Here is a 24,475-nt window from a genome sequence, read left to right on the forward strand (position 1 = left end):
AATGAATAAATAAATAAACTTCTAAAAAAAATTTTCTTTGACAAAACCAAATACTAGCCAGCAAGTGGAAAAACTGGATCACTTATACTACACTGCTGGTGGAAATGTAAAATAAAAGTACAACCACTCTGGAAGAGTTTGTCAATTTCTTAAAAAATTAAACGTGCATTTTCATACAACTAGGTATTCAATATTTATCCCAGAGAAATGAAAACTTATGTACACACAAAAATCTGTACACAAATGTTTACTGCAGCTTTATTCATAATAGCTAAAAACAGGAAACAATCCAGATGTTGTTCAATGGGTGAATGGGCAAAGAAAAGGACTATCCATACCAGACTACCACCCATCTATAGAGAAGAATGTACTACTGATATACTTAACAGCCTGGGTGAATCTCCAGAGAATTATGCTCAGGGAAAAAAGCCAATCCAAAAAGGTTTCATACTGTATGATTTCCATTTACATAACATTCCTTAAATGACAAAAATTGTAGAACTAGGGATTAAGGATGGAGGGGTAGTGGCTGCAGCTCTAAAAGGGCAACATGAAAAACCACTACGGTGATGGAATTATTCTGCACCTGGACTATATCAACGTCAATATCTGACTGTGATATTGTACCACAGTTTTACAAGATGCTACTCCTGCAGGGTGAAAGGTACATAGGATCTCTCTGTATTATTTTTATAACTTAATATGAATACATAATTATCTCAAAATAAAAAGTTTAATAAAAAAAGATACTCATAAAAACAAAACTCAACAAAATAACTGCACAAAATATCTAACTTAATGGAGATGTGCATGCTGAACTTCTATAAAGACACGATGACTTATTACTATGTAGAATTTAGAGATTTTCTGAATAGATTTCCTGAACACATTAATCCAATCAAAAGTAGATGTGCAATAAGTATTGCTGAAACAACAATAAAATAAAGGTTTAAAGAAATGTTTAAAAATGAGAACATTAGTTATGCCAATGAGATTAGCTGAGCATTTACTTTTGTATCCTTTTTTCTATGACTGGCCTCACTGCGCTGATCCAATCATCTTGATTGCATGCACCTAGGAAGAAATGTAAAGGCATTTATGTCAAATAAAATGAACATTAATATTTTTTCAAAAGTTTGGTCCAAAATATCTTTTTATTAATATTTTGACAAATTCAGGATAGTAAAAAACCTCTTAGCATAACTATGTTAAGCTCCAACTCTTACTTTCTCAGCAATGGTAAGGGGAATTGGTATTATCATAATTTGCATTGCCACATTATTGTGTCACTTAGTGCTGCTAAACAAATGTTTCAGAAAGTAATGAATTAGGGAATAATTTCATTAAAGCTCATGACTGTGAGATAAGGATAACTACCTTCATTTTACAGATGATGAGACTGAGGGCTAAGAAAAAGCAGCTCACATAGTGGCAAAATAAGGATTCAATCCTTTTCTGACTCTCCACCATCATAAGTACAGGAAAAAAAAAAATTGAAATCCACACACAATGCAAAGCTAATTTTACCTAGTTGTCGTAATCCTCTTTTTAACCTAAATTTTAGCATAGCCACCAGTTGTGTAGCAAAACTAGCTGTTCTGTTTTATGTTTTACTTCCTTTATATCTGATGGATCTAATGGCTGACCAGACAGAAGCCAAGAGAAAACAATGCAGAGATCAGATCAACTCTCAAACCAGAGAAAAGCAACTTACACAAAATTAAAAGAACATTCTATTAATTTTCTTTAAGAAACATATTTAAATAAATGTTTTTAAACATGTAAACCTGCATTCAATGAAATATTGGTTCTAGATATGGGCATGGTCAACAAGAACAAGCAAAATGAAGTTTAATTTTTTAAACTGAAACTGTAAAGTTTTATGAACAGCAGATAACATCAGAGTCCATTAAAACAGGTTTCACTAGACTTAAACCAAATTTAAAAAAAGGAAGAAAAAGAAAACTTAATGAGGTAAAAATAAGGAGTTAAAATTCTTTTGTGGGCCTGTTAGTTCATTATTAGATCAGAACCACCTCAACCTCGATAACCATTTATCATTAGCTCAAGGTTTGAGATGGGATGGGATGAGGACAAATCCACCCTTCGGCACAAAGAACAGCACATTAATGCACTATTTACAGAGAAACTTTGAAAAAATATATTTTTATAGTCTGTCAAACACTGAATTACAATGATTCTGAATGATCTAAATCTAAGTGAAAATATTTTAATACAAGATGATGATAGGGATAGTATCAACAGGTTAAAAATGACAATAATATCTTAAGTTTACTAAAAAAAAGTAGTTTTTAAAAGTTAACTGAAAAATTAAACATAAATCATATAATCTATGGGTTAAAAAACTTTTCTTGTAGGAAAAAACTAAAGGTCCCAATGGAACTACAGTAGTCAACGTGTCCCACCTGTTAATTTCATAAAGTACTGAAGAGCTTAAGACTTGCATGACATCACACTTCACAGGCACCTCCCCTTCCTAAACTTAAGCAGCACTGGGGCTAAGCCAAAGGTGAATACCCAGTCTCTTTTCCCTTATCAAAACTGAAATACCAGGAACAGGAACCACATTACCTAAATCAATCGGTCCTTCTCTTAATCCATCTAGTTCATACAGTCTTCCATTAACAGGAACATAACTGACAAAGTGAAAAGCATCTTCCTCTTTTGCTGATGTCTTTGCATCAAATTCAAACATTTGCTGTCTACAGTGAAGAGAAACACAGTGAGAGACAAGCAAACAAAGAGACATTATTGATTTAACATAAAGTGTCTTTACCTGGCAAAGCTGTTGTGTACTTGTCGAATCACATCCGAATTACTCAGTGCCAAACCCTTCATCTGAAATAAGTTTTTAAAATAGCCTATTAAAATAAGAACCACCACAAACAGGGCATTTTAGGAATAATAAGATTGTACTCACAGCTGCATCAAAACTTTGCGAAAACTCTTTAAACTCTGCCAATGTCTCTCCTAAATGGACATCTTGATGGGTACAGTTCAATAACACACTTACAATGGCTTGCGTAGCACAAGCATTATTAATTACCTAGAAAATATAAAAGCAAAAATATTATCAATTTGTTAAAAACAACAACAACCCAGCTTTCAACTGGTGGCGATCACCCCCAAAATACAAAAAAAATTAAGTTTCCAAATTTTATTTCATACAGTCTTAGCATAACCATAATAAACATGATCAATTTCCATTCTATTCTATTTTCAAGAATTTGCTGCAATTCTGGAGGTGGAGATTCTAGGAAATCGAATAAATGAAATGAACTCATAAAATCAGTGAAAACCAATCCAGTTAGGGTAACAAAACCAATCTTACCTGGTCTAAAACATATCTAATTAAATCAAAAAAAAAAAAAAGATAAAAAAGAAAAAAGAGCTGTCCTTCCCTCCTATTCACTTCCCCCGAGCTCATTTCTACATACAAATATTCAACCAATTTTTAAGTATGCAACACAAACTCCAACTAACCAATGTGGCTCTTAGAGAATTATCCAAATCACATTGCTTTCTTCCCTCGTTTGAATTCCTAGAAATATGTATATACTGTCCACATATTTTTCAATTCAATCTTTACAGTACTGTCATCTATTAGTTGTTTATTTAACAAGTTATGTGGACCTTACATTCTAGTGAGAGGAGAGAACATTTAGATAGCACTTATAATGTGCCAGGTACTTTTCTAGGCACTTCACATATATTAATTCTTTCCATCCTGTCAATCAACAGCCTATGAAGAAGGAGTAATATTATTATTTTCACTTTACATGTGTAGAAGCTGAGGCACAAAGAAGTTAATAAGTAGCTTGCCAAAAGGGCAAAGAGCTAAGTAGGAGGCAGGTGATCTGGTTCTAGAATTTCGTGTACTTAGCCACCATGTGAGGCGGCTCTGTACATATGTGGTCTCTCCAACAAGATAACCTACTTATTGACAAGGGTTTCTGCCACACTCCCTACAGCACCTACACAGGGCTGAAATTACAGAGCTGGAAAGAGCCTCAGAGGATCAAACACCAGCAAGGCTAACTGCAGAGTTAAACTAAACTCGATAAATGATGAGGTTGTTTTCTCCATTAGAGAACACTCTCTTACCCCCAATTCTCAAACAATGACACCACCACTCTTATAATTCCTCTTACAGTATTTTTTACTCAAAACTATCTTATGATTGATGGTTAGGGAAAAATAACAGGAGATTTAGAATCAATTAACATTGCTGCTGAGTTCTTTCAATATGTATTCTGATCTGAAGCACAGGTCTTTAGTAAATTTGGATGAAAATTTTTAATGATTAAAGGAGACATTATAGAGGTCGTTAACTAAAACAACACTTAGTGCTCCCACATCTTGGGCCAAAATTATCTGAGGATGGGTTGGCAGGAGTGAAGTCAGCAGAAGTTAATATTTATACTCATTCACACATCCTTTCAAAATGATGATACATTAAAGACATAATTGTACCCAATGCCCAGCTAGCTGCTGAGGCTATGGCAGAGAATACTATCAAACATTCCTATGATCTAAGGAGTTCAAATTTGTAATCTATCACTTGAGGAATTTTTTTTTAAAGAATTAGAAAAAAACTTCTTCCAAACTCATCAAATTGTATACATTAAATATGTGCAGTTGTTTACATACCAATTGTATTTCAATAAAGCTGTTTTTTTTTTAAAGGAAAAAAAAGAAAAAAAACTCATGCTTACTAATACTCCTCTTTTGGTGTTAGTAAGGATTTACACTGTCCATGATTTATTACAGCTCATTTTGCATATGTGTGAAGAACAGTCATTACGGTGCGCAAGGGTATAAATATACCTCTTCAGGTTTTTTAATGAGTTTAGCGCCACCAAGTGGTTATGTTATAAATAGCACAGTGGTCCCCTTACCCTTGGGGGATATCTTTCAAGACTCCCAGTGGATGCCTCAAACATGGATAGTACCAACCCCTATATATATCATGTTTTTTCCTATACTAACGGGCTGGTAGCACACATGGGGGACAAAGGGATGCATCCCACGTGGGACAGTGAAGATGAGATTTCATCACACTATTCAGAAAGGCACACAATTTAAAACTTATGGTTTATTTCTGGACAGAGCTGACTGAAACTATAGAAAGTAAAACAGCAGATAAGGGGGGAATAATGCACAGAATTACAAAAAAAAATTTTTAATACATTAAAAAGTGCATAGCCGTTCATTTGTTCAAATATTTACTGAGCACCTACTGTATGCCAGATGTGATAAATGCTGAACACAGCGAAAAAGAGAGATGTCGTCCTTGTCCTTGTGAGACACCTAAAAATCACCTTATATACATCTATTTGGGAGAATTTTAACTTTATCTTATTTCACAAAAAATTATTGCACTATGAATTATGTATACAGTCCCCAACTTCTTAAATCTTTAACTTATCCTGAGCATTCTACTATATACTCTGGCTTTTAATGTATTCTTAAATAAAGTAGTAGAGTTTAAGAACAGAAGGAAAGCTAGAGCAGGAGGTCACAAGGAGAGCTGCCCCAGAACCTTAAGAATTTGATTTGAATTCCTTTAAGAGGACATATATTCTTTAGTTCCTCTGGGTTCTTCCACTCCTTACCACGTACACAAAACCCAATTCACACATTCATGCTGCCAACCTGATCCTGCAGCCATCTGACTTAGTAACCCATGGACTAGAGACTAACTTCTTATCATGGTTTATGGAAAAGAACATGGCAGATGCCCGGAAGAATACTACTAAAATTGCTTAAAGTACTGCATTATAAATTATAGTCAATCTTCACTGAATCATATCTATAGGATAAATTAATAAATTTTTAATATTTATTATTAATCGAGGGGGAAAAGGTTGAGGATGAAACTAGATTCCTATAGGGAAGGTAATACTTTTAAAAATGTATATAAAATAAATGTCCTGTTTGTAAAGAATTTAGAAAGAAATATACACATGTAAAAGAAATGAATAGAAAAACAAAATAGTGAAGGAAGAAATCATCTTGGACTGGAGTATCAGAGAAGGTTTCTCTATGAATGTGAAATCTCTGAAAGCCTGGTAGGACCCAGAGAAGAGAAAAGAAAATTTATTCTAGGAAGCGAGAAGGGGATGAACAAAGAACAAATTAAGATGAGATGCTCAAGCGATGATGCGCAGACTGGCCTGTATTGTATGCTCACAGTCAGAGCACGGGGTCACTGGTTACCTTACGAGGTAAATCAGTGCCTTTAAGGTAAGAGATCTTTAATAGGAAGTAACAGTAAATATAGGGATTTAGAAAGGTTCAGTTGAAGACAATTTACAGGAAAGACTGAAGGTGACTAAAACCAAACAAGATCCACTGGGTTGCTATCCTAATGCTAGTATGAAATAATAAAGGGAGACAGATTAATGGAGCAAATAAAACCAGGATCACCCTAATATGCAAGTCAGAATTCTAGAAGACAGGAGTATAACTAAAAATAAAATCAGATTAAGAAGAATAAGGGGATACTAATAACAACCATATGAAACAATTTTGTAAACTTAAGCTAAATTGGAGAAATTTTTTAAAAAAATCTTACCAGAACTAAGACAAGAAAAAATAAGTAGCCTAAACAAGTCCTAACTATTAAATTGAAGCGACAGTTAAAAATACACCCACAAAGAAAATACCAGCCACTAATGGTTTTATGGGCTAAATTCTATCAAAATTTGAAGAAACAGACCATCTAAATTTTATACAAATTCTTTAGGACAATTAAAAAAAGAGGAAATTCCAACTCAATTCATGAAGCCAGCACAACCCTAATACCTTAGTATTAACTAGTCAAAGCCATTACAAGAAAGGAAAATTAAGGCCATTTCATTCATAAATAAAGATGTAAAAACTCTAAACAAACATTACTGAATTAAATTCAACAGTGCATAAAAGGAGAATATATTATGACCAACTGGGCTTATTTCAGATATGGAAGAATGATTTAATATTAGAAAAATTCATAAACATAACTAACCATATTAACCTATTAAGAGGGAAAATAAACATGATCATCTCAATAGATGCAGAAAAGCATTTGAAAAAACTTACTCCTTCCATAATAAGAACACTTACTAAATTATTAAAAGAATGCCCTTACCTGAAAAAGAACATTAAGAAAAAAAATCTGAAATGGGGAATGGGAAAAGTATTCCCTGTAAAAATCACAATGATTTTATTGGAGGTCTTAACCAGTCAATAAGATAAGAAAAATAAATCAGAGACATAAGGATTCAAAATGAGGAGATAAAACTGTTATTGTTTGATATAGTAATTCAGATAGACCCCCCCAACCCAACAAAAAACAGAGATAACAGAGTTTAACAAGATGGCTAAATATAATATTAAGACATAAAAATGAATTACATTTTTTATACCAGCAACAAACACCTAGAAAATGTAATTGAAGAAAAGATGATATATAATTATAACAAAGAGATCAAGGAATTAAGATAAATCTAATAAAAGATGTAAAAGACCTCTACAGAGAAAATTATGCAACATATTACAGATAATAAAATTATGCAACATATTAGAGATAATAAAAGCAGATCTAAAAATAAATAAATAAAAGCAGATCTAAATAGATACATACTATGTTCATGACTTAGTATCAGGAAGATATAAATTCTCCCCAAATTGATATATATATTCAATGTTATTCCAGTCAAAATTCCAACAGAATTTTTCATACAATTTGACAAGATGACTTTGAAATTTATACGAAGAGCATAGAGTCAAGAACAGCAAGGATATTTCTGAAAAAGAGAAAGGAGGGAAGACATGACCTATTAGATATCAGAACTTGTAAAGAAGTGAAAGGAATTAAGACAGTGTGGTATTGTCACAGAGACAGACAAACTGATCAGCAGAGTCCAGAAAACACATACACACACACACATACACACGGAACTACAGTATACAACAGAGGTGGCATGTCCGATAAACAGGGGAAATAATGGATGTTCAATAAATGAGGTTAGAAAAAAAGGGTGACCCGCATGGAAAAAGATAAAATTGAACCCCTACCTCACATAATATACCAAAATCCAACTCTTCATGAATTATGGATGTAGATATCAAAAATTAAAATTTAAACACATAGGTAAATATCTTTTACAACTTCAGATAGACAACAATTTCTTAAACAAGATATAAAAAAGCACTGGCTCTAAAATACAAAATTCTATTTATCAAAAGACACCCAGAAAAGGTAAAACAATAAGGTGCCAACTTGGAGAAGCAGTATCATGAATATAAAAACAATGCCTACAAATCAAAAAGAAAAGTACAATTAATCCTACAGAAAAATAACAAGAACTTCACAGAAGGAATACATATGGTCAATAAGCACATCAAGACCCTTTCACTATGATTAGTGACCAGGAAGATGTAAAATGAGACCATAGTGAAGTACCATTTGAGAATGAGCTGGCTAGCAAAAATCAAAAAGGGCTGACAGTACCACATACTGGAGTATGGGGCTGCATAGTAACTCCCATAGTGCTAGCACTTTGATATTTCCTCCTAAAGCTACACATTTACCTATCAGGTGAAGGCAGAGTTGTACTTCTAGGTATGTACCATGAGAAATTTGCACATATACAACAGGAGACGTACAAAAATGTTTATAGCCGCACAGCTCACAGTAATGCAAATGAAAACTCAAATGCCAGTCTACGAAGAGTAAACACTTACTCTTCACGCACACTCATGCAGTTACTATTATACAGCATGCAAACTAAGCTAACTATTATGATAAACAACTTGTGGATAAATCATAATAATATAATATTAAGTCAAAAAAGTAAGCCTCCCAAAACTACAAAGGGCATGACACTTTTTATCAAGTTAAAATTTTACATACACACAGACTTTTTAGGATTAGAAAAAATACAGGAAGTGGAAAGCAGGGAAACGATATAGAGAATTCCACATGTGGGTTATCTGGATGAAGGGAGGGAGGATGAGAGCTATGTGGGACAGTGGGTGGGACAGAAGGAAATGATAGTTAGATGACATTTATCTGGGTGGTGAGTTCTTAGGTGCTTACTACATTACTTAAAGTAACCAAATAAATAAACAAACAAATAAAAGGAGGACATGAGTGTGTGTCATCAATCAAGAATTATCATAATTCCATTCTGTGTACCTGAAGACCAATTTTTTAAAAAGGAGAAAAGAAAAACATAGGCATCATCACTGACTGGTCTGTCCTTTTCCTTCATCACGTCTAATCATTACACATTAAAGGTGCTAATTACTTTACCTCCTGAGTATTAATCAAATCTGTTCACATCTATCACTACTATCAGTCTTTTACCTGCTTTTACATGGGCTTCTACAAAAGCCTCCTAACTGATAGGTAGTCTCATATCCTACACCACTCCCTTCTCCTCAAACACATTCCCCACACTGTAGCCAAAGTGATCTCTTCTAAATGAAAACCTGATCATGTCACCCTTCTTAAAACACCTCAGTAACCTTCTCCTGCTCTTAGCATACAGACGAAAGGCTCAAGCGTGCTCTGCCTCTGTCCACATCTTGGCAGGAAGTGGAGAGTTGTTCTCTAATATCCACCTTCTCCCTCTTCCAGATGAACAGAGGACCTAAATTTTACCTGGGTCCATGTTCACCTGGAATGAAGACAGCTTCCTGCTCTCCTCTGCTGCTAAGTACAGCTACGTGACTGAGTGTTGGTCAAAGAGAAGAAAGCATGTGACATGAGCAAGTTCTAGAAAATGTCCGTAAAAAGAGAGGAATGTGTTGTCCCCTTCTAATGTCTAGAATGTGGAATGGAGATAGAACGGCTGAAACTCCAACAATCATCTCGGACCATGAAGTAACCTTTGGAATAGAAAGCACACACAAAGGAACAAAAGAACCTGTCATCTTGACGTGCGCGACAGTGAATGTGAAAGAGAAAACCCCGTGTTTCTTATAAACCGTTGTTTCTCTACACCTAACTGCACTGAACCCTGACTAACACGCTGCTTGCCTAGCTCTGTCTCTCATGCCCACCCCCCTACCCCCCACCCTACGCTCTCTCTAGTCCAGCTACACTGGCCTTCTTGTCATAGGACATTTTACTAGCCTTACTCCCTCTTACTATAAAGCTGTTAGTAATCTGGGATGATCCTCAACCTCTTTCCCCCAGTTAATACCTACTTCACCTTTAGATTTCAGCTGAATTGTCACTTACTCAGAGAAGCTTTCTCAGATCTCCCTGAAGAGGTCAGTTCCATTTTTATGTGTGCAGTGAAGAATTTAGTCTAGCCCTCAGAGAGGCCTGGCCTTTGCCGTTAGCTTCTGGGAGCTGATGTCTAAGCTCTTGAAAAGCCATGCCTCATAAGTGTCTTTGTTTACCTGGGGCTGTGGGCCACACAGATGGTCTCGCAATGTGACTTAGGGTGGGCTCAGGGTCAACAGTATCAGCTCCACCTCCGGGCGGCTGGAGATGGAGGGAATGGCAACCCTCTGTGCACACGGTCAGCCACCCCTGCCAGGGAAGTCAGCACCGGCTGCGCCTCCCCTGGGAGAGGGGAGGACTCTGCCCTAAGCGTCTCTTCCCTTGGCTGAACTGAATCTGTGTCCTCTCACTGTAACAGGCTATGTGACTATAACAGCTTTTGTTGAGGTCTGTGAGTTTTTCTAACAAATTACAGAACCTGAGGGTGGTCTTGGGGACTCCCCAATGTTGCAAGCTTCAAAAGTGAGGGTGGTTTGGGGGACCCAAAACTCTGTAGTTGGTGTCCAAAGGGAGGGTAGTCGTAATAGATTATTTTCAGACTTCACAATATGGTTCTCATTTCACTCCATGTAGCACGTATTGCCACTGTAATTTTGCATTTCACTGATTAATACCAATCTCCTCCACTAAACTCTAAACACCCTTGGGGGCAGGGATCCCGACTGTTTATCATTCCCCAGGCACCTAGCACAGTGTCTGACACACTGTAGACACTCAATCATTCTTTCCTGAAAGACTAAAACAGGCAGAGTCACACAAACCCAGTATCAATGCAGCATGACCTAAAGGGTTAAGTCACATAGACCTTAGCTTTTCTCATCAGTGAAACAGTAACAAGACAACAATGCCTTGCAGAGAAGCTTTATCAAAAAGGTCATTCCTGCATAATTATACACAAATTGTAGTTACCAGAAGACAATTTCTTTTCCTGATAGTTTATTAATCAGTGATCCACACACACGCACACTTCCACTTAGAGCATATGATTAGCATAAGACAGGCAGTATTACCTCTTTAAAATGATGCAATTCCATCCATAAATACCAAAAGTATATATTTAGTTAATCTGTATGACATTCTCACAAATAGATATAATTTTAATTAACTGTTTTAAATATCTGAAAATAGTCCTCAGAGTCTAGGGACCCTGGATTAGAAATCTTTACAATAAGCTCTTGAAGCCCAGAACCAAGGACTACATATTTATGTAATAAAAATACTACAAAATTTCTACTATAGTCTCATAGGAGGCATACACTAAAAAGACATAGGTATTGTTGAATTACTGATCAGTCAGTTTAATAGAAACTGTTGGCATAATATAGTATAAAAAATACAATATAATTGGGAAATCACTAATCCGGCATATTAATGAACATGGCAGGAATAATGTAATACAAATAAAACATTAAGTCATAGTAAGGTAGAAATGAAATACAGAACTAGAAAAGAATCAAGGGACTCCAGAAATTATAAATTCATACTCTATTATCATTTGTTTTCTTTGTAGAGTCCTTTCTTATACCTTAAAAATACCTAGGCCTCTGTAAGTCGGTCAGTGTCTTAGTGAACTCTTTAACTGTAATAGTCTTTCTACGTTTATCAGATACCTACTATGTATCAGTGATTATACATGAAAACAAAATACCTGACTCCCGAGTTTACAATTTAGTATGAAAGGAATATAATTAAATACATACACAAATATATCTGGAAAAAATCTTGAAAAATATAAACTTTTAAGTGGTTATCTCTGGAGCAGGGATTATAAGGGACTTTTATCATATATTTATAATGTTTACATTTTACATCATGGGAATAGATTCTTATTTACCTTAAAAAAAACTTTCTTTAAAAGGAGAAAAATCACCTGAAGGACCAAACTATCTGTCCCCTACTTTTTCTCTACCACCTAGATCTTGAAAATCACACTGTGATTATAATTATTGTAGTACAATAGTTACAAATATTACAATTTATAAATGGATTATTTGTGTTAGAGAGACAATTAGAATCTCAAAATATTTATCATTAAGGAATTTTTATAATTTATAAAAAAAATAATACATATAAAAGTACCTACTAAAGCCTTCAATATGTTAGCTAATACTGTTATGTGCACTGAAATGGAACAAAGTCAAACTTTTACCATTAAGTGAACAAAGATGCAAAATATTTTGTACAACAGTCCAACTTCAGTTTAAAAAAAAAAGATAATAAGAATGTGTAAACATATGAATAGAAAATGTGGACGTTAGTACAGCATGTGGAACCACCAACCTTGCTTCAGACCTTGGTTTAAATTCTGGATCCACCCTGTACTAGCTATGTGACCCCAGGCAAGTAAGTTAATTTCTCTAGGCCTAATTTCTTCATCTGTGAAGTGGGGATAACAACCTCACAGGGTTGTTGCAAGGATTAAATAAATAATATACACAAAGCACAGTACCTGGCACACAGTGAGAATGGTAGATGTTGGCTGCTGTTGGTACTGTTGTGACAGCTGTTGTTAATAAGGAGACATGCCTGTCTTACCCACCATTACATCCCTGGGACCTAAAACAATGCCCAGCACAAAGGAAGTGCTCAACAAATACTTGTTGATTAAATGAATGAGTCAACCTGTTAGAAGCAGTTAGTAGACACACATGTGGGAGCACAAGGACATTCACTCATCACTATATATTGCTGTATATATAGTATACTTCTGTTTAAAGTATCTTAAGATACTTTAACTACACAATGATAAAATAATGTTTTCCTAACCCTTGAAGTAAAGCAAGAAAATTCTAATTTCTCTAAAAACAATTTTTAAAAGTTGGGGGGAAATGGAAAGAAGTAATAAAATAAGAGGAAAAGGAAAAATAAGTTTTCCTTTTTCTAAGTGGGATAAGTAAAACTAAGTGGAATAAGTAAAAATTTGATTTAAAGGGCAGTAATGAGAATTAGCAGTTTTATTGTTTCCACCTTCCTAAAGGTTAAACAGATTATCTTCAGCAATTTTTTGAGTCTCAGAAATAAGTGCAATTTTCAAACAACTGTGATCATATTTAGCTTAGATTTTACACATTAATCAAACCTCTTTCATCATTCTCTTTTTCAGCTTTTCCAAACAATGGACGCCAAAATATGGTGGCATCTAATAATGCTGGTTAAACTTTTCACTGTATACACTAGAACAGCAGTTCTCAAAGTGGGGTCCACGTACCCCTGGGAATTCCTATGACCCTTTTCAAGGAGTTTGTGAACTCAAAATTGTTTCCATAGTAATTTCAAAACAGCTTTTGCTTTTTTCCCGTTTTCATACTTGCACTGTAGCACAACAGCGATCGTGGGTAAAACTGCTGCTATTTTAGCACATACCTAGACAGTGGCATTAAACTGTTTCACTGACACACACGCATAACTTAAAAAATTGACAAAACAAAAACCAGTTTTAGTGTAGGATGTCTTTGATAAAGCAGTGAAATTTTTATTATATTTTGACCTCAGAGTACAAGTCTTCAATATTATGACTGAGTGAAAAAGGTAGTACAAATAAAGCACTTCAGCTGCAAACCAAAACATGCCAGTCGATTCCAGGAAAGGCACTAGTGCAACTGTCTGAATTGTCAGCTAAGTTGGCTGCTTTTTTCTTGGAACATCATTTTTACTTGAAAGGACATACGGCAGACAGATACAGTTGTTCAGATGGTATTTGGCAGATATTTTCTTGAAAATGAGTGAAATGAGTCTGTCATTTCAAGGAAAACATCTGATAGTATTTGGTGCCCTTGATAAAACTTGAAATTTCAAGTGAAAATTAGAATTTTTTTAAGACTTAGATCCATAGATCCACCACCATGAATTTAAAAGTTTCATGATACTTAACAACTTCAATGATACAAACGGTGATATTAAGAAACGTGACTTGATAACGTATATAATCATATGTGCCAATATTTAGAACATCTGCCTAAGTCAGTAAATTTCCAAAATGACCAATGCACAATGTTATAAGATCCTGCATGAGTAAAAGATCCTTTTGAACAGCAAGATAAACCACAGGATTTTTATATAACAAAGTACAAAGTTCATTAACATGATCTCAGATTTCACACTGCAACCAATCTTTGGGAGAGAAACATTTTTGGAGTTTTGATATAATTTCAAAGAATATCTATAATTTCCTAGAAAAGAAATTAACATACTCCTCCCTCTCAAACTACATATATGTATGAGACTAAATTTTCTTCATATACTGCAACCAAAAACAAAATAAAACAAAAACACTGCAACAGACAATAAAGAAGCCGATAGGAGAAACCAGTTGTATGCTATTAAGTCAGACATTAAAGGTATTTACAAAAATGTAAAACAATTCTCTCTCCTCACTACTCTTTTGTTTGTTTGTTTGTTTGTTTGTTTATTTATTTGAGGCAAGGAATAGCGACTTTATTTGGAAAGCTGGCAGACCAAGAAGATGGCAGAGTAATGTCTCCAAATAGCCATCTTCCTCACAACTCTTTTAGTTTGGTAAATATACTTATGTTTCATTAAAAAAATACGTTATCATTAACACATAATGAATTTACCATTATTTTTAAATCATAAAAATTATAAATTTTTATAAATTAAATTTATTTTTAAAATTTATAAATAAATATTTTAAATGTCTCAGTTGTAATGTCTAAATGATAAATATTAATAACTATAATCCATCTAAACAGAAGGTCTTTGGGGATCTCCATAATTTCTAAGAATGTAAAGGAGTCCTAAGATCAAGAAGTTTGAGAACTGCTACACTAGAGACACTTTGGGGGAAAAGAGTCCTGTTTATAAAGAGGGTTGCTCTTGAGACTTTCAAGAATCCAAGAACCATACCTGCTTGGCAAAAAATATCGTGTCAAGTCTGGAGTCCTGAACCACAGAGCCTGCTGGTTCTTCTCCTGGCTGCCATTTGAAAAGAAAAATCAACCCATGAACTGGCCTACAAAATAAAATACAAATTAATGACACCAAACCTTGCTTCTTACAACACACTGTCAATATATTAAGTTTTAGTCATCTACTTAACAAATACAATGCAAATGAAGTAAATTTGAGAAATTCTTTTAAGATTTCTATTGCTATTCATAGTTACTAGAATGTTGCCCAAGACAAGGCTAACAAAACTTAAAAACTACATCAATTAAAATGGTATTACAATGAAAGGAATATTCTCAAATCTGTGGATTATTCAATTCTACCTTATATCACCTCACTTAGAAAGAACACAGCAAAACTAGAAGCTGTTAACCCCAGACTGAATTCTGATATACAGGAATAAAGTTCATGTAGGATGTTTACCGATAAATGTCTGACAGCATATATACCACGAAATACAGGAAGTCACCTTCACATAATATCGGATGCATGAGCAAACGTCACACTACAGTATGACTGGATGTTGCATCTCACACATAATGAAGTCACCGCCTCCCTAAAGGAACAGTTGTTGCCCATGAACCATTAAATCTCCACTTTAGGGTTCTCTCCAGTCTGTCTTTCACCACTGCCTTCCGTGCAACAAAATCTTTCCTACCCCTTAAAGACAGGTCAAATGATGCATCTTTAATTAATCTTCCCTGATCATCCAGCCAGAACTTCTCTCTTATTCCATCTAAAATGACTGCTCTCTTTGTGGGGAAGGACAAAATAGGCGGGAGGGAACTATCTCCTTCCTATTAAAAACATATCCCCACAGTCCCCACTCCAGGACCTAAGAATGCTCTCCACATTGAAAACTCCTCTACCCCTCCATTTGCAACCCAGGGTCAACGTATGCAGGTTGGGGTTTAAGGAGAGGCTCAGAGAAGTGATCTCAGTCAAAGGACGGGGTAAGAGGAAGGTACTTACCAGCACCGACATCTGGAATCTGAACTGTCACCTTCCCAAGAAGCAATGTAATAATGTATTTTAAAAGTTCTGAATTACTATTAATGCACATTATCTATTAAATATAATTTTGCAGACTGACCTATTATTCATGTATTTTATGTTAAAATGTGTTCCATGTTCTAACACTATTGATCTATAAGTGAATGTTGTAAAAAAATCAAGCAATCAGTACTTTGTTGATATGGAATTACAGAGACTTAGTGTTGAATCCCTTGCAAATTACTTATCTATGAACCGCAGGTTCTTGGTTATAAAATGGGAATAATACTTACCTCACGCAACTGAAAAAATCTAAAGGAGATAATGTGTTCAGCCTAACGTAACCCAAGCAAACTCATGAAAGTTTAAGTACAGACGTTATTTTTAACATAACTAGAAATATACTTACTTTAATTTTTCAAAATTCTCAGGCTCTAAACTCCATATTTCTTCTACTTGGGCTCCTCGGCAACCTGAAATAAGAAATTACTTCTTCAGAAGACAAAATAACTCATTTTTTTCCCTTCACCATTAAATAAAATATTAACTGAAAGAAATGCCCACATGGCAATAAGACATAACAAATTAAAATGGTAAAACTAGTCCTAGTCCTTCCTTTATTATTCCTAATTATTACAATGGAAGTATATTCCTTTGACAACTTTAAAAAGTTTCAAGATGTATTTTCACTGAAACACCACCCATGACTGTTCCTTCTCAGTCTCTCTCGATCTCTGGCTCCTCTTCATCCACTTTCTTCTCTCAGCTGCTAAGTGTCCACAGCTCTCTCCTCAGCCCCCTTTTTTCCTGTATTTTTAAAGTGGTAATAAATAACTACCATTTAACAATGACTTTCAGATCACACATTTAGTTCTAACCCTTTTCCTAAATTCCAATTCTATACATTTTTAAAATTTAATTTAATATCAACTATGTCAGAGTTCTTCTCAACGGAGGTTCTCAGTCAGGATGTTTTTTTTGTTCACCCCTCCCCGGGAACATCTCGAAATGTCTAAAGAGATTTTTACTGTCACTATTGTCACTTCGGGGGGGGGGGGGAGTAGCATCTAGTAGGTAGAGGCCAGAGATACTAAACATCCTACATTGCACAAGATAGCCCCCCAAAACAGAGAATTATCTGGCCCAAAGTGTCAAGATAAAATGAATTATCGGGCCCAAAATGTCTAATCCCTGCAAGGCAAGGCGAGTACCAAGGTCGAGAACCCTGCTCAGTAGTTCATATGGCGGTGATGGTGTATTGGTTAAGAGCTTGGCCTCCAAATTGCCAGGGTTTGAACCCTGACTCCTCCATTTACTGGTTATATGACCACTGAACCTCGCCATTCCGCATACCCATAGAGCTGTTGTGAGGAATAAATGAGATATCTTACTATCTCATAAGATAATTTATTATGCATGAGATAAATTTAATACAATGCCTTGGCACACTTTAAGGGTCCACTAAATGTCAGGTAGCATTATTATCTCAACAGAAAAGAACAGCCATATTTACCAGTAACTTCAATGTGTAAAGTGCTTTGAACGCATTTCCTCTAATCCCTGCAAGGAAAGTATTATATGGAAGAGGCTAGGGATGTTAGGTGTCTTGTCTAAATTCACTACAACTAATATACGCCAAAAAATTAGTTAAAACCCATATCTGGTTCCAAAGTCAGGACACTTTCTAAATATCCCAGATTATTTTCAAGTGAGTGCTGGAGAAGCCTTTAGACAACCTAGAAAAATCAGTGGTTTCAAAAAAAAAAAAAAAAAACACCACTGGACCAACTAACTATGTGACTTTGGGCAACCACCATTTAGCATCTTAATTTGTTCTGCTCAGCAAATATCTATTAGTGCCTACTCAGGTATTAAAGATACAGGTACAAGGAGAGTTACTACATTATTTGTAGTAGAGAAGAACTGGAAACAATCTGAATGTCTAGAACAGGCTGCTAGATGTCCAAATATATTGGGGAAAAAACCTTACAAACGTGAACCTATATTTATATGAGTATCAAGAAAGGGCATAAAAGGACACTAATTCAATTGTTAACATTGGTTATGCTATTGGAAATCAACTGTAAAAAGGCCAAACCTTAAAACATTGTACATATCATACAAAAACACAACAAAAGCCACTGAATTAAAAGAGCCCCAAAATCTTTTGCAAAGGTATAATTTCAAGTGGTGACACTGTTCAAATAACCTTATGTTAGACACATACACATCTCTGTGTAAGGAAAACATAGTACTCAACTGTTAGCATTTATCTCCTTATATACATTCAATTCCAATAATCCCCTTATATACATTCAATTTCAAACAATGCATGGTGTAATGGAAAGAGAAATAAGCAACGATTCAAGAGGCCTGGGTTGTAATCCTAGCACTCCTTCAAGTTCTTTACCTTGAGCGAGAACATGTCTTTGAGCCTCACTTTCCACATGTTTAAAACAGGAATACTACCTGCTTCATCCAACCCACACAATTCTTGTGAGGTATATGTTCTCAAACACCAAACACAAAGAATCACCTTGCTGACTCCTCTAACATTTTTTAAGTAAAAAGTTGAGTGGGTGGGTAGGCTTTAAAAAGTTAATCAATCGCTGGTATTTAACAAATACACTTAGTCCTCTGTATCCACAGGTTGTCTGTGGATTCAACCAGCCACAGATTGAAAATACGTGCCAAGCATGATATTGTGCCCTAACAAGGACAAAAAATAATAAACTTCTTACAATACTTAAGAACTTCAACCTAGTAGGAAATAAGCACGTATACCTCAAAGACAGTGCAGTCTGCACACTTTGAATACGAAAGGTACATGGGATGCCTTCTGGAAGTTAAGAGATAGCAGACTATCTTTGCAGATCAGAAAAAACTTTAATGAATAGTTGAACTGGGTCTTAAGTAGGATGACCAAATAATTTGTCATTCAAACCAGAACACCGTTTTTATTAAACTGATTTTACTTAATAAAACATTAAATTAATTTTTAAATTAAATTAATTCATTAAATTAAAATGTTTTAGGACTTCCTAGGTGGTACAGTGGTTAAGAATCCACCTGCCAATGCAGCGGACACGGGTTCGAGCCCTGCTCCGGGAAGATCCCACATGCCACGGAGCAACTAAGCTCATGTGTCACAGCTACTGAGCCTGTGCTCTAGAGCCCTCGAGCCACAACTATTGAGTCTGCTAAGCCCGCGTGCCTAGAGTCCATGCTCTGCAACAAGAGAAGCCACCGCAATGAGGAGCCTGCACACTGCAATGAGGAGCCTGTGCACCGCAATTAAGAGTAGCCCCTGCTCATCACAACTAGAGAAAGCCTGTGTGCAGCAACGAAGACCCAATGCAGCCAATAAATAAATAAATAAACTTATGGGAAAAAAATGCTTTAAAATATTTGTATATTGACTAACACATTTGTGTTTAGTACTGGTGGCTCCATAAAATAGCTCTATTCAAAAACCAATTCTAAAAATAATTTTTTAACAATATAACTGGAGACTTTCTCCCCAAGAAAAATACTCTGGTGAGGCTCTCCCAAACTGTTGCCAGTGACTTAAATTTAATTGACTGGTAGGGATGCTATCTTCCAACAGTCTTGACAACATTGATTGCCAGCCCCTAACCTTATCAACAGGTCTACCAGAAGCAGCAGGCATAGCTCTAGCTTCTGCACCTCCCTCAAAAAAACAGCCCCAGATATCTTCCCCAATCCCATTTTCAGTTATTTCATGGCATGAACAAATCCATTCAGCTGATGATGTGACCAAATAGGAAAAAACCATATAGTCAGCTCTCAGGCAATCTCTCCAAAATCAAGGACGAGACTCAATTATTTGAAATGAACAGGGAACCCTAAGTTGCAGGCACTATTAATTTGTACCTCCAATAAGAAGGTCCCATTTTGGAGGCCCCAACGATTGTAATCAACACTTGCATCCAAGAGTACCATGTACACCCTCATAACTAAACTTTTATTTCTCAAGTGAATGCCAGGCATGAACTCGCCTCTCTCCCTACAACAAGGTAATTTGCACCTTGTGAGTGGTCGAAACAGACTTTCATGTAAAGAAAACACATTAAGTCACTCAGATCTGTCTCAACTAAGACCTAAGTTGCTCAGATCTGCCCAACTCATGGGCCACAGTTGTTGTGGATGATGGAATCCTCCTAGACGCCTTCCCTGCAGACCCAGGCAGAGGCTGTGCAATCACTAATACACCCTGCTATACCTGAGTTAATGCCTTGAGCCAAGGGGAAAGGTCAATACAAAAACTTGAGAAAGCCACCTGGCTCCCTAACATAAATACTCCAAGAGATAAATTAAACAGATTTGGTACCAGCCCTGCAGGTCAGGTCAGATTAATCAGAGTAGCTGAGGGAATGGCATATTTGGTAATAGAAAGGATGCATTTTGTCGGGAGACCATTCTCATTGAGTTTCTACTGTTAACTGTTTGTCTTCTGAGAGGCATTACAAGATTTGTTCAGAACTGTCTTTTCAAGTGTCAAAACAGTAAACAGACGAAAGATAGAGAGAGTTTCTCCCTCTGGGACAGAGGGAAGACTTATTGCTGTCTGTAATATCTCCCTAGAGCTCAAGGTTGAGCAAGTTTGCTAGCAGCCTCTTTATAACACTGGGAGCTCCCTAAGGTCGGGAGTTCCTCAGCTATGACAAAAGCTCATGCATGCAGCATCCACCTCCACTTCTGTGGACTTGAAGGACAAGAAAACCAATGCAAACAGGAGTCTCCTGCTGCCTCCTGTGCCATGAGTAATACGACCCTTTAGCTGTGAAGCTGGAGTAGTCTCTGCCAGCATCTATAACATAGTGGCAGGCCCATTTGTTAGCTGGCAAGCAGGGCAAAATCTAACACTTCATAATTCTTAACAGATGTTGGATTTTCTCAAACGCTTTTTGCAATTATTGGGATAATCTACTCGTATGGTTTTCCTTGTTTAGTTTAATACAGTGAACTACATTGAATCTCAAATGTTAAACCAACTCTGAATTCCTGGGATAAACCCCTCTCAGTCATGACATATTGTGTATTTAATATATTATTGGATTTGATTTGCTACTATTTTAGAACTTCTGCATCTCTGTTGACGATGGATACGGGTCTGCAGTTTCCTTTTCTTATAATATTAGTCTTTGTCTAGTTTGGATGTTAGGATAATGCTGGCCCTCATAAAATGAGTTGAGGGGTACTTCTTCCTCCCCCATGTCTTTGGAAAAGCTTGTGTAGAAGTGGTATTGCTTATTCCTTAAATATTTGACAGAATTTAGTACTGAAGCCATTTTGGCTAGAGTTTTCTTTGCGGGAAAATTTTAAATTACGATTTCAATTTCTTTAATACACTTAAGGCTATACTGTTTATTACTTCTTGAGTGAACTTTGGTAATTTGTGTCTTTAAAGGAATTTGTACATGTCATCTAAATTGTCGAATTTATCTGCATAACTATTTATTAAAATATTCACTTATCGTTTTAATATCTGTAGAATCTGTAGTGAGGTCATCTCTCTTATTCTTGATATTGGTCATTTGTCTCCTCTCTTTTTTCTGATCAATCTGACTAGAGGTTTACGCATTTTATTGATCTTTGAGAAACCAGCTTTTGGTTTCACTGACACTCTCCACTATTTTTCTCTTTCCTGTTTTACTAATTTCAACTCTGATCTCTATTATTTCCTTTTATCTGCTTACTTTAGGTTTAATTTGCTCTTCTTTTTTTTAGTTTCTTGAAGGGAGAGCTGAGGTAACTGATTTGTTGTAGTACATCCAGTCCCTGTTACTTTATCTTGGCTGGAAGCAGAAATTTACAGCCTCTATTTTTAATTAGTAGACAAGCATAGTTTGTTTTGCTGCATCTATGAATTACGTATGCACTGTATCAATTAAAACTATAGTTCTGCTCCATCAGTTCCTTAATTTAATAAGAACTTTATTTTACCATGATGTTACATTCCACAAGTTTTATTTAATATATTCACTGAACTCACAAATAATTTCCCCTTCAATGAAGAAACAAAATAAACCTACAGTAGCATTCATAATACAATAAAATGTTTCACTTTTGAAAGAATAAACTTCCAAAGGTTTTTTAAATACATGAATTGAATGAGAGAAAAAAAAGAAAAAAACGATTGGAATAAACTCATGGTCTTTGAAGCATCTGATGACAACATACAACTACCACCATTTAACTTTTTACAAAGTTCTTCTGCTAATTGAGCCAGTCTATTAATAACTATTGCTGCACTTTTCACAGGCGCAGGTGTGCAGGAGGTACAGTTCCATAGCAGTCTCTTACGCCTTTTTTAAAACCATTTTCAATTCCAAGTTTTCTGCACACATGAAATTGAAGCAATAGCTGTTAATAGAATGGACTAACCTTAACATAAACAAATTTGCCTGGCAAAACGTTTCTGAAGGTTACCTTTACCATGTCATCACAGTTAAGATTTTGAAGGTAAAATTTATGCCTCAAACTCAATGTATGTACCAAGCTGAACCCGTTTTCTTGTCTATCAAAGCTACTCTTTCTTACTTGTACTTCACCAGTCTTCCAAGCTAGAAAGTAGAGTCATTTCCCTCTTTTCCCCTACATCCCACCAGTTAACAGTCCTGTGTATTCAAATATAACAAAAATTATTGAATCTACCTCCTTATGTCCAATTCACTACTTTATATGCTGAGCCAATCACCTCAAATTCTGACCATTTTAAGAGGCTTCTAGCTTCTCTCACTTCATCACAACCCACCCTGCACACTACAAGTAGTAAATCTTTTTAAATTACAAAAATATCATTTCAGCATTGAAATAGCTTTGACAGACATGTCCCCAGGGACTACAGGGCACTCCACACTACACAACATGGCACACAATCTGGCCTCAGTTTATCTTTTCAGCTTCGGATTGAAATACTCCTGCAGTCTGTTATGGTTTAGTCACTTTCCCAGCTGTTCCCTCCTAAGTCATACACTTTAACACCACTACTGTTTATGCCTTTCCTTCTGCCTGTGTTCTTCCACGACCTGTGTACACATACTCCAATGCAGCAATTAATACCCTATATTACAATTCGCTTGTCAGTTCTTTAGAACAGCAGTCACGCTTTATTTACATTAAAAATATCCAAACGCTACCAATGTGTCTGAGATGTAGCAGGTAAACAATATACGCTGGATACATGATATTCCAAATAACTATGTACAACAAACAGTATCTATAACAATGTTGAATTTCTACCTCGAGTACAAGTTTTAACATAATAGCTAAAATTAATGACACTTGAGAAAATGTAACAGATAAAAATAAACTAACTCACTGGCAGAGAAGAGCTGGGAACGAGAGGGACACAGAAGGCTACAAAGTCAAACATGTTGGTTACTTAGAACCAGAGACTAGGGATACAGTCAGAACGAAATTTACAAGGCAAGCATGTGGCCTCTAGAGCACTGGCTGGAGAAAGCACACTTGCCCGGAAACCACAAAGGAGCAGAACGAGCGCGGTGGCCCGTGCGGCCGTCCGCAGGGCTGGTCACACACTCGAGGGGTTCTGCTTCGAACAACTCGAAGATCAGGTTCCGGGGCGCCTTGGGCCTTGGACAACCCACCCTTCACAAGGCACACCCGACTTTTCCCGCGGGACCGATGGCCCGAGACACGCACCTGGGCACACCTGCCCGGGATGGGGGCGCCCCGCAGCGCAGAGGGAAGGCTCGGCGCGTAAAGGGGGTCAGGGGGGAGCGGGGCGGGGGCTCGGGTCAGAGAAGCAGGTCCTGGAGCGCCGAACCCCGGGGACACGCTTCTGCCCGCGCGGCGTGGCTCTCAGATCACCACGGAAACGCGACTGCCCGGAGCCGAGGCGCGGCCGGAGCCCTGCCTGTCCTCCTCCCCGACTCCAGGCTTCGGGAGCCGCCTCCCTCCAGACGCGGGGCGGCGGCGGCGGCCGCAGGGAAGCACTGCGTGCCCAGCTCGGGCCTCTCCTCCCGTGACCCCCAGCCCAGGACGGCCCCCTTGGCTCTCACCGAATCCTTTAATGAGCTCGGTGAAGACCCCGGGGTCGCTTTCCATGAGGCACCACTCCCCGGCATTGCCCGTCATGGCCCCGGCCGCACGCCGCCCCGCTCCACCTCCAGCTCCGGCCGCCCCCCACTCCAGCCGCCGCCGGCCACTGAGCTCGGCGAACCCGCCGCTGGCTCGTCAACCCCACGTCACCCCGCCTACTTCCCGACAGCCTCCGGGCGCCGTCAC

At 36.8% G+C, this 24,475-nt stretch overlaps 1 protein-coding gene across 4 annotated transcripts in view; it reads right to left on the reverse strand.

Moving 5' to 3' along the window:
* Positions 1-24,475, reverse strand: part of UCHL5 (ubiquitin C-terminal hydrolase L5) — a 44,427-nt gene that overhangs the window by 19,673 nt on the left and 279 nt on the right. For 2 of the 4 annotated variants that reach the window (XM_057729228.1, XM_057729227.1), the window contains exons 1-7: positions 24,250-24,451; positions 16,611-16,674; positions 15,167-15,272; positions 2,942-3,067; positions 2,798-2,859; positions 2,593-2,723; positions 1,011-1,074 (exon numbers count right to left, since the gene is read on the reverse strand). In XM_057729228.1, the coding sequence (XP_057585211.1) occupies positions 1,011-1,074; positions 2,593-2,723; positions 2,798-2,859; positions 2,942-3,067; positions 15,167-15,272; positions 16,611-16,674; positions 24,250-24,325 (629 nt within the window). In that variant the 5' untranslated portion in view covers positions 24,326-24,451. Of the gene's footprint in view, positions 1-1,010; positions 1,075-2,592; positions 2,724-2,797; positions 2,860-2,941; positions 3,068-15,166; positions 15,273-16,610; positions 16,675-24,249; positions 24,452-24,475 lie in introns of those variants that run through there. The other 2 variants (XM_057729226.1, XM_057729225.1) reach the window with 1 other exon arrangement.

The sequence above is a fragment of the Hippopotamus amphibius genome, chromosome 3, assembly GCF_030028045.1.
Source record: "Hippopotamus amphibius kiboko isolate mHipAmp2 chromosome 3, mHipAmp2.hap2, whole genome shotgun sequence".
NCBI lineage: Eukaryota > Metazoa > Chordata > Mammalia > Artiodactyla > Hippopotamidae > Hippopotamus > Hippopotamus amphibius.